At 36.6% G+C, this 12,000-nt stretch overlaps 1 protein-coding gene across 5 annotated transcripts in view; it reads left to right on the top strand.

Moving 5' to 3' along the window:
* ZFYVE28 (zinc finger FYVE-type containing 28) overlaps positions 1–12,000 on the top strand; it is a 164,033-nt gene that overhangs the window by 77,078 nt on the left and 74,955 nt on the right. For all 5 annotated transcript variants that reach the window (XM_063336735.1, XM_063336734.1, XM_063336733.1 and 2 more), the window contains exon 2: positions 160–300. In XM_063336735.1, coding sequence (XP_063192805.1) covers positions 160–300 — 141 coding nt within the window. The remainder of the gene's footprint in view (positions 1–159; positions 301–12,000) is intronic.

Raw genomic sequence — 12,000 nt, 5'->3', positions numbered from 1 at the left:
TAAAAGTCTCAAGATCATTGTTTTCCATGCTGCTTACACTACTTATCTGGCTTAAATGTGTATATAATAAAAAAAATCACAATAAATATAATTAGCTGAAGTAGTTTTTTTATTTGCAAAAATAATGTAACATTATATATGTCTCGGTCTTCGCTGCAGAGAACAGACCCGCAGCTCCTTGCTCAGTTCTATTACGCTGATGAGGAACTAAATCAAGTAGCAGCTGAACTGGACAGTTTGGATGGAAGAAAAGACCCACAGAGATGTACGCTGCTAGTCAACCAGTTTCGCTCTTGTCAGGTAATCATAATGGCACCTTTCTGATTTCATTGACATTTTTGTGTATGTTAAATGTATTACATTATGATTTATTGCATTAATTAGTTTTTATTGTCAAATCCCTTTTAAATGAATTAAAACTAACATTTGGTAGATACATTCCTTTTCATTAGTGTAAAGGGTATATTTTTGAAAATGCTCTTCATAAACTAAATCTGCTACATCGCATTTAAGAGTGTGTTGATGCTTTCCCTTAAATAAGAACATACTTTAAAGACATTGTTTCCTTTATATAAAATAAGCACTGGAACATGAGAAATATTTCAAAATTTCAGGCAGTATAAAGTAGCCATGTCTTTTGTAGGTGCTCAGCTTTCATGCCTCATGAATCAGATAGCTTTCTGTTAGTAAATGAACTACGTGAAGAAACCTGGTACCTTTGCTGATTTTTGAAAAGACTATTATCTGCTTCACGTATATAGTCTTGAAGATGAGAGGAACTACTGAGGAACCAAGCGAAAGAGGGGTTTATCTGTAAATTACTTCAAAAGTATGAATCTGTCTCTAAATTCCTGTTGTATAGTATAGTTCACCTAAAAAGATTTATGAGAGTATTTGCTGTGACTATGGCTATACTTTGAGAGAGACTTGAAGGGAGAAGAACCAGAGACTACACAGACCAATTCAGCTAAGTCTAACTCTCTAACTTGGTTTTGTTACTTGATTTACTGAGAAAAACAATTCAGAAACTGAAAAACAATTGAGAAAATATAACTTTCCTTGTCACACTGTATGCCATTCTACACCAAGTTTTTCAATAATAAAATTCAAGTTTTTAGAGGTAGAAACTACTTCGATGGTACACTTTGTACATGTGTGACTGCTTTGGTACTTCCTCTCCCGGTCACACCCAAAGTAGGCTCAAGTCCAGAATACACCATGCTCAGCTGGTAGGAAGATTTCTGTATAAAAAGTAAACACTTGCTGTCAACTCAGGTGAATTCTATAGTAATAAAGATTCATTTACATCTCCACTAGGTAAAAAATGACAGTTAAGTGTAAAGGACATATTTTGATTCACCCCTTGCTAGAATTTTACTGTTACTAATTGTAATATGTACCAAACTTCAGTGTGTGGAAAAAATGTCATCATTAATCAAGTTTAGATGACTTTGAAGAACAGTGCCCTGATCATCATAGCAAATGTTCACATTAAGTTAGCTGAGTCTGTTGAAAAGAAACGTCAGCTACTATGTGCTTGCTTGCAAGAGAACTAAACTTTAAAAGTGCAGCTTTTTTGAAGAGTGCTTACAGAGGAAGCATTGACAGTCAATGTATTGTTATGTCAGAAACAATTTTAATACTTCTGTCTGCTTTGAATATCTTTGCAGTTTCCTGCTGTATTGTCAGTCACTGTGAAGGCAGAGACTTTGCGGGGAGGGAAATAGGGGTGAGAGCTACCTTGAAAGATCATTGACTTCAGTCTTATGTGTGAGCTGTACCTAAATCACTCTTCACAAATATTGATCTGACTTATTCTTACAAACTTCCAATAATGGACATTCCACAAGTTTTCTAGGCAAATTCTTTCCAGACTGTTTTTTTAGGAAATGTTTTCTGATAATAAGGATGGATGAACAGGATCATGGTGCAAGATAAACTCCTTGTTTGTTTTTTTTACCCCTGGAGATGACAATTTATTTCCTGTTTATCTGCAGGTGCACAGGCTTTCTGATTTGTTTCTTGTAGTATAGGTAGACCTGGGGAGTTGTTCTGTTCCAAAAATAGCTTCTCTGAATGTTTCACCTGTAGTAATGCAAGAAACGCAGACTCAGGTAGCTCCTTGGTCAGTTTTCTTGGCTTGTTATATAGTGACTCACCATCTTGTGACTCTTAATACCTTCTGATGCCTGGTAATTTCTTCTTTTCATTTGTCAAACAGATTGCTGTTACTAAAACAATCTGTTGCTAGAGCTGGAAGAAAAGATGGAGATGCTTTTATTTTTTCATGTAGCTATTTTTGTAACTTCTAATTTGCAAAGTGCTGCAGAATAGGTCAGATCATCGCAAATGTCATGTCAAAAATGGTTTTGTTAATTAGGATTTACATTATTTTGTAGTACTTTGTGTAAAAGCAAAGGATTTTTTTTTGTTTTTTCCTTTTAAGAATTTGTCATGTAAATGCCAAACAAGAGTAGGAGCAGTATTTTAGTAAGGATTCAGACTACAGGTATTTGCTAATCGGATATTGCACGGCAAGAGGAAAAATCAGTTTTAGCCTAAGGTATGGTAGAGTTTGAGGAAGATGGAGAACCAACAGCCTGGGGTCAAAATGGTTGTAATGGAAGGTTATGCATGTGAAAGTAGGATAGCAGCTACATTGTGCAATACCCCTGTGGTATCTGCAACATTCAAACAATTCAGACTTTTTTTTTTTAAGAAACATGCTCTGTCTGACTCTTCAAGCAATGCTTTCGAAAAGGACCTTGTGACCACGGAACATGGTTAACTAGACTCCCAGTCTTTGCATGATTTCTTTTTTTTTTCCGATTTTGTCCTTGTTTTCCTTGTATTATTAAGATTTCCAGGTTATTCCCAATTTTTATCTCCATAACATTTGCATTGGCTTAGTCCTCCTATCAGCTTTTAGTATTTTCTAGTGACAAAGATTTCTACAATCCCTTGACATTCTGCCTTTTCATCTGATTTCAACATTAATTAATCATTCCTGGGTTACTTGTTTTCAGATGATTTTACTGATAGTATCTGCTTGATTAACAAATGATGTTTTGAAAATTTATATTGTTTTATTGACTAGAGGAGAGAAATGTCTTTAAATTAGTGTGATTTTTCTGAAAGACAGACAAGTCTTACAAACTGTGGCGCTTTCTTAGAGAGGGGTTATATTCTGTTGGATCTTAACTATATGAAGTTGCAAGTTTTATATCTTTGTCTATATTTTCCATTTTTGGTATTATTGTTAAAGAGCTACACGTTTACTATAGTATGTGAACAGATTCAGACAAAACAAAAGGACTCTTACTAAAGGATGTAATGCTTTACAGTGGAAATACTTAAAAGTTTTCTATCTGAACAAAACCAGCAGTATTAGTCAAGACCAGTTGAAAGTATGGTGCATAGTGGTGTTATGGATATGCAGAGAACTTCAGTCTTCATGACTGTTGATGCTTCCTTAGTAAAGAACTGCAATTCTGAATGTTGTTTTACACTGTTTTGCCTTGGCACTATTTGATAAAAATCCACGCTTTTTATAAAAAATTAACTTATCAAAACTTCTGAAGATCTTGCAACTTGGATTTCAAATGCTGTGAGCTGACTGTATAGCATGATGCTGAGTACTATATATCTATGAATAAAGTACTATATATCTATGAATAAGAATCAAGGTAGTGGTTTTCAAAGCTTCCCTTTTCATTTTCACATTAATGCAATGTAACACTTTTTTCCAGTTATAGTAGCCTATTATAAAAATGACATCGCTTGTTTTGCTTTGGTGTTTGCATGTCAGTAGTAGAATATTCTAAGAATATAATGTTAATACAGTATCTTGTTTTTATGTGTGGTTAATACCTATCCAGCTAAATAAACCACTTCTTCCTCTAGTGGTTTCTTTTAAAATTAACAATAATCTAAGTGTGCAGAGATGCATGATGAAACGAAATGTAAGTTTTTCTTAAATGAAAAAAAGGGTAGGTAATACCTAGGTCATACTTTGATTTGCTGAACTTCATTGATGGTAATAGAAGGAAAATGCTTTTTTTCTTTTTTTTTTAAGAAAAGCATGTTTGCATCTGTGCCTCTTGAGTAACATGCAATGTTAGTCTGTCTGAGGTTTCTTCCCTGCAACGCAAATAATTCATTGAGGTATTTTTATATGAGGGTTATAATAAGCTGTCCTTTTCTGTGCTGCTCCCAACATCACATGGAATTGACTTTCAGAAGAAGTAATGCTATTTTATGTATGTTTAATTTAGAGAACGATCACAAATGCATGAGTGATTAATTTGCTTGATCATTGTTATATTCACATTGATTAATATTTTGTTACTTGTTGATAAACTGGTTTAAAACAATTTTTCAACCATTTAAATGGAATTAGGTTTTATGTTACATATTATAGAACTTCATTGGTTTTGTTTAAGAGTAAAAGTAAAAAAAAAACAAAACAAAACCCCTTTGCTTCTAACCCAGAGATTTTGTTAGGACTTGATAAGTAAACACTGAACCTGTGTATAAGTACTTAACACTGTGAAAGTGTTTTTAGGATCATAGAACTTGCTGTTTCAGTAGGCTGAGAATTATTTCTCTGCATACAGTAGTGAGGCCTTAGAATAGCATATGAGTCAGTTCCCAGCATGATTTTATCAAAATTATTCCTTGAACTGCAGATTGTGTCTCAGCCATGTGTAATTTGATCTGCTAAAGTACACTAGGAAGGAATTTGCCCCTGTCAAGGCACTGACCTGAAGCAAACCACAGACTTGCCTGGCTGTTTTATCCCTTGCAGTGTGCTACAGAGTAGTAAAATGGGGAATTCATAGTATTTGTGAAACATGACTGTTTCTGGCTCACTGGTAGGAGTGATTGACACTGCGTTGACTGGTAGCATATTATACTGGCTCTTCACTCTGTTCCTGCTATTTCCTTGCTTGGGAAGCACCTCTAGAATTACCACAATTGGCAGTCCAGCATTTTCATGTCAGCTATCAGCAGTTTCAGTTTGCTGTAACATTAGGCTTTAAAATGTAGGCTTTAGTGGGCTGCTTAATGCATAGGTCAGCCCTCTGTATAGTGGGTGAGATGCAGACACCTATGAATCTGAACCTCATTACCTATCACAGCATAAGCTAATGTTGCTGAGGAACTGGAGCCCTTAGAGAAGGCTGAAGTATATTTCAGTGTTGTGTTGTTATCACTTGTCTGTCTCAGTTTCTGTAGCAATATAAAATATGTGGTGAATGTTATAAAAAATGCTGAGTTTCAGCCAGACTTAGCGCCATATTTTTTCTGGATCAATTTATCGACTGAAAGCATCGTTATGAGATGAGATTCAAGTGTCAATGAAAATGAAGCTTTGCTCTTATGGTAAAGGGGTACGTGTTTGAATGTGTTGAATGTGTTTGAGTGGTTTGAACCTACAGGCTGGAGGTGCTTACTGTAGAGTGTGGAAAGAGGGTAAAAATGGTCTGTGGGAAACAATGAGTAATAAGATGGTAGAGGGTTAAATAGTGCCAGGAGCCCATCTAGGGAATCTCCTTTGTCACAGCGGCAGGGACCTTAAAGATGATCTCATTCCACTCGCCCTGTGGTGAGCAGGGATGCTTTCCACTAGACTGGGTTGCTCAAAGCCCCATCCAACCTGGCCTTGAACACTTGCAGGGGTGGGACCTCCACAACTTCTCTGGGCAAACCTGTTCATGTCTCACCACCCTCACAGTAAAGAATTTCTTCCTAATATCTAATATAAACCTCTCCTTTTTCAGTTTAAAACTGTTACCCCTCGTCCCGTAACTACAATCCCTGATCAAGAGTCCCTCCCCATCCCTCTTGTAGGCCCCCTTTAAATACTGGAAGGCTGCTATAAGGTCTCCCTGAAGCCTTCTCTTCTATAAGCTAAACAACCCCAACTCTCTCAGCCTGTCCTTGTACAGCAGGTGTTTTAGCCTACTGACTGTCTGTGACCATCCTCTGGACTTACTCTTTGAGCAGGTCCATGTCTTTCCTGTGCCTGAGGACTATAGAACTGGATGCAGTACCCCAGGTAGGGTCTCACGAGAGCAGAATAAAGGGTCAGAATCACCTCCCTTGACCTGCTGGCCACACTTTTTTTTTCATGCAGTCTAGGTTGCGATTGACTTTCTGGGCTGCGAGCACACATTGCCAACTCGTATTCAGTTTTTCATCAACCAGCACCCCCAAGCCCTTCTCCTTGGGATTGCCCAGGCTCAGGTGCAGGACCTTACACTTGGCCTTATTGAATCAAAATTTAATTAAAAAAAAAAAATTAATTACACTCTTCATCTTTGAAATATGCTTTTTGCGGATCTTAAAAGTTTAGAAACGTTATTTGCCTTTTGAAGCTGGAGATGGATGGATAAGACAAGTCTAAAAGTGAGGGAAGCTCTTCACCTGATACTGTTTAGTGTTTTGTTGAAGCAGTGATGGTGTTTGATAATGGGTCGCTTTAGGAGGTAGTTACCAATTTCTGCCTGATGCAGGGAAACCAGTCCAGTTGCCTTTTACCTCAGCTTGTACCATGTACATGGGTAGATTTCTAGATTGCTTTTTTCTTTACTTTAAAAAAAACCAAGACCCACACAACAAAAACAACCCACAAAACACCATCACCACACACACTGCTGAAGTTGTTGCAGGGTTTGCAAAATGTTTAGTACAATTTCCCAAGTGGAGGAGAACCATGACTGAGGTGCAGATAACTTGGTCATTGAACATGTGTGGATTTCTCTGTAGTGGGAAATGGAAAACATCTTCAGAGTGTGAGTTTCAAATTTTTATGTATATATTTATATATATATATCTTTAAAAAGAAATAAAACTTGGTGTGGCATGGAATGACAACACAGGTGGCAATCAATAATGCACAAGGGTGAAACTGAAGCTGGACTGACAAGTTGCTAAATAATGAAAAGAGAACTTATCTTTGTATACAAAATACAATTAATTTTTTATCAGTGAAAAAAGGGATGTGATTATACCAAATTGGGTGCTGGGGAAGCCATAGGTTGTTATTGAAGGGACTGTGATGTGTGGTTATGCTGCACCATCTGCTCACAAAGACTGCATTCATTGCATGCAAACTCCTATGGAAAAGCACTGTCTTTGGAAGATGAGGTATTCATCCATTTAAAACATGAAGAGCTAACAGGAGAGCAAGACTAATATTTTATCTGTACTTCAATTAAGACAGTATTCTTCTGGGTTTTTTTGGTTCAGTTGTCACAAGTTTTGTTCAAATTAAAAAAATGATATTTTCTTCTTCGTGACAGAGGACCCAGCTATAGAAAGCTCTTAATTTCTGAGGTTATAAAGTCTTCTAACATTCTATTTTAAAAGATGATGTTGCATTTCTTAATGCATGATTATCTGCCCTAGGTCATACTTCTTACATTAAGAAAAACTGACATGTTGGTATCTTGATTCAATATTGACATAGTGAACCTGAGACACACTGGTGTAATTCCCAGAGCATTTGAAGGCTAACTGAGGACAGCAGAGCCAGGTCACTTTAAAACTGACTTTTCCCAGCATTTGTGAAGTATGAGACTATACCAGATCTGCTTCTGTAGGAATTAATGTAATGTGAAGTGTCTCACTATCAGGGCTGTATAGTTCTTTCACTTTCTTCAATGGAGCAATGAGAGGATTGCTGTCAGCTCTGCTGTATTTCTCCTTTTTAATTTTTTTTTTTACTGTTGCAAAGAAGGATAAATTCTTGTATTTGCCACTGAATTGTTTATGGTAGTCTCATGACTTAAATATGCTGCAATTTCTCTTCTTTCCTCCATATGTGTGTGGTAGCACCATGTTACCAACATTAATAATACATGCAAATTATTTATTTGGTGATATTTCCATACTTGGGGATTAAGTCTGTCGTCTTCTGCTAGAAGCTTTTTCACTTAATCATATAAGAATAAACCCTTTCTTTCATTTAATTTTCCTTTAATGCTGGGGAAGTATGATAAGAAAGACAAGGCAAATTATTTTTTAAAGACCTTTCTTAGCAGTGGAATTTAATTTTCATTGTGACCTTAATATAGTTAAAAGTTAAAATAAAGGCTGACTTTTTCTATATGAAATGATTCATAAATCATTGACTATTTCATCTATTTTCAAGGGATATAACACCAATATTACAACACTGTGTCTATATATGTATTTCAAATATGAATAATGGATTATTATGAAGAATATTTTGTGGAATATTGTGCCACCTTGTTTTCTGATGTGTCAGATTTTCATAAGTTTTCATTAAACAAAAGGAAGCCTTTAGATGTTTATCTACATATACACACACACACATATATATTATGCACTGGGCACAACAAGGACTTCTACATATTAAAAGGAGGGATTACAAAATATTTTGGAGTTTTGAGAGTATAGATGAATTTCAGACTGCCCTATTGTTACAGTTAATGTACAATTTAACAGTAAACGACTAATTGAATGGCTGGAGTTCAAGGTGATGGCAAGAAAATAAACTGTTAGCCATTAGGGTAGCTTCTCCAGTCATTGTAACTTTAAAATTAGAGAGGAGAAGCTTAAATAGTTCAGTGATAACTCAGAGTTCCTTGGAGGAGTTCTGCCTCAACTTACGCTTTGGAAAGATTCTGTGTTAGCTCATGGCATCACAATGTTCTTTGTGGGAAAAAATGCAGATTTTAAGACAGATCTTTACGAAAATTATTAATTTTTGAAAGAATTTGCGTGTATTAGCAAGTTAGTATTGCTTCAGAGAAGTTTGAAATGGTTGATATGAAAACAGTTTGCGATAAGGAAAAGTTTGTTGGAGAGCAGGCATAGGATGGTAGGTTTATTACTACGTGCTTGTGCGCTACTCATAAAGATTTCTTATTTTAAAGGCTTTGGGAAATAAATTCTTGTGTGAAATGAATTATGCAGAAATTCTGCTGTGTTGGTTAAGAATGCATACCTTTTTGTTTATGCCATCTACTCTCTTCTGCTGGATTTCCTGTTTTTACAGAGTAAAGCTTTTTTTTTCCAACACTTTCAAAAGTAGTGTTGAGATTAACAACAACAGTATTACACCAAGTACACTGTTCTTCCTGCTGCGAATCAAATAAAGCTAACTTCTTTTATATGCCGATACTGCTCCTTGTTCCATAGTTCAGAAAAAAGCCCAGAATTTAATTAAAAAAATTTAGTGCTCTTGATACAACTCTATGATGCACACAACATAAATTCTTGGATTTGCCTTGAGAATACATTGCCATTTCTCAAGGTTTCTGTGCATGAAGATTACTTAAGCAAATACCAAGCTACAGATATTTGTATTCTTTGATTTCTCAGGTGCCCCAGGGTATCTGTGACTAGTACTAAAGTTGTTTTTGTTCCACTTATATAGTGCTCATAATATAACAGCATAGTAGTTCATGTAGAAGTGCAAGTGATCATCTTTAGGCTGCAAAGCTTGTTGAATTGATTTGTGCAACTGAGACACAGAGATAAACTGTCTTATTGATGTAAGCTCTTGTAATTTTTACTTTAGAATTGGTTTTGATACTGTTAGAAAGTCTTTTTTTTGTTTTTGTGTTTTTTTTTCTGGTTAGGTCTGATATCTCATAAAGAAACAAGGATGAATTCTAGCAGGCTTGCAGAGTCCTGTCTACTTTCAACTTGTGTGATAATTGGGATTAAAAAATATTTCCTGTTTTCACACATTCCTACCAACCTCTGGCCTCTGTGTCAGCCCTCTTTATTTGTACTATTGTTCACCATAGGGATTTTGCAAATTTGACTGGGAAATAATTTAACTCTGTAGCTTGAATTCTCTGAAGAGTTATCTTGGTAGATCTAATTAACATATTTCTGGTTGTCTGCCTTATTCTGCAATGCAAATAAGAGTCTGAAAGTATTTTATAATTGAGAAAATAAAATTTTGAGGGCCTTCCTCAACAGGGAAGGCAGCATTATCTTTATGTAAGTTTTTTAGGACATCCTTAAATCGCTCATTTAAAACATACAGATTGTAGAAATGATCCTAGGCCTGAACAGAATAGACGTCTACAAAGATTTGGGCTCTGCAGTTTTGAGTTGAACTATTGCTGGATATAACTCTTTATTGGTGGTATAATACTGTATTGGCCTTTCTTTATCTTTTGTCTACAGCTGCAGGACTTCAACATAACTCAATGTATTCAATGAAATCTGATTTTCCATTCTTTCTTAATGCAAAGTGTGTTCCTTCTCACGTAGCAGGTTAAGGCTTTTAAATCTACAGTGCCATGGATTAACGCTGCTAGGTTTTATAAGTGTCTTGATGGAAATGCATAGAATGATTTCAGAAAAAAACATAATTAAATTTGGGTGGTTTTGGTCGGAGTCCTATGATAACTTTAGCAGCTGTGCATATGGATTGTCCAGTGCTTGCTTTGATTCAAGCAAGCCCTTGGGCATGCAGTAGAAATGTTACAAACACTTTAGTTTTGGTAAATCTCTTTGTTTTATTGCTTGGATATGTGGCTGAGTATGGGCAAACAAGACAGAAACTTTGATTTTATTAAAAAAAAAAATCTGCACAAACATGTATTGCTGTGTTATCACACATAATTCCTTAGGCATAATTCCATGGTCCATGGGCAGCGTCAATTTAAAGGTTTTCCATTCCCAGTTTACACTATGCTTGTTCCTATAGCCACGCTTCAGCATGGCACACCCTTCAAACCACAGCTTCTCATTAGCTTAAACTGATTTGAGACTGTGCTGCCATCAAAAGAGGTAGCCTTGTCTGTCCGTCCTTCCTTCTAGCACCAGTCCATGTGCTCCAGGAACCTGGCTCCTGCTCTAGTAGTGAGGGAACAGCCATGGAGTGGGTGGGATCACCTGAAAGCCTGGTTGTAGAGGAAGCTTTCGTGAGGTCATGCTGTCAGCCAAATGGTCGTGTTGATCCACTGTCTGTGTGGGTGCAAGATGGCATAGAAGTGCTGACATACAGCTGGAGCAGCCTGCAGAGAGAGAGAGAGGGGTGGGTGCATAGATCCTTATCCATAACCAGTTTGAGTACGCTGTGGTCACCTTTAGACCTCTAGGAAACCACATCTTCAGCTGTACTGGTACGCATATTTGCAGAGTCATTCTGTGAACTTTAATAGTGAAATGACCTGGGTTACTGTGGCTCAGTGCACTGAAACCATTCACATATGCCCCCTGTACAAGTAAGCGGAGAGTGCTGGTGAGACAGCCTGTGACAGCCTGGAGATGGGAACAGAAGCTGCAGAGTAGGTGAGATAAGGGGCTAATTTCTCAAGTTGGCCTTGCTGCCTAACACTTACACTGCAAAATGGCCTTATGCCGTTTGTCCATCTTTGATGAAAAGTGGCTTTCTATTTTACGTGTAAAAGAAACTTATCTGAAGGTGTCTCCTATTATCTGATAAGTTTAAGTGGTATGAGAATAAGGAATCTCTAGGAAAGAAAAAACCACCCTTTTATTCTGTGCTTTATCTGAATTGTATCCGTGACGAAGAGAAAGCAATTTTTTAAAAGGAAGTCAGCATTAATGAGCATCCCTTGACGAAGAAGGTATCTGTGAAGAGCTGTTAAATAACTCATAGGACAATGCCGGTGTCATAGTGGATTGGCAGTGAGTTATCTAAGAAACACTAATTGTATTCATTAACATTCTTGACAAGAGCAAACTGGGAGTATGTACCATAATCACTGTGAACAATGAGGCAGTTCAGAGGTGCAACGTTTTCATGTTTGATTGCATCTGTCCATTGAAAAACATTTTTTTGTAGAATTATGCAGAAATAGATCTTGTTAAATGAGACAAGTTAAGCTAAAGCTGTGAGAAACTCTGTGCTGGATTCTGAAACCTAATGATTGGTTAGAAGTTGGCAAGAATCTATTCCTGATGTTATTTTGTTAATTGATATCGAGGTTGAACAGTGTGGATTGAGCCAGGAGTACTTTTAGCTAAAGTAATGGCCAAGTC

Source organism: Chroicocephalus ridibundus, chromosome 5 (assembly GCF_963924245.1).
Source record: "Chroicocephalus ridibundus chromosome 5, bChrRid1.1, whole genome shotgun sequence".
NCBI lineage: Eukaryota > Metazoa > Chordata > Aves > Charadriiformes > Laridae > Chroicocephalus > Chroicocephalus ridibundus.
Note: the sequence above shows the minus strand (reverse complement) of the source record. Positions and strands in the feature narration are given on the sequence as shown.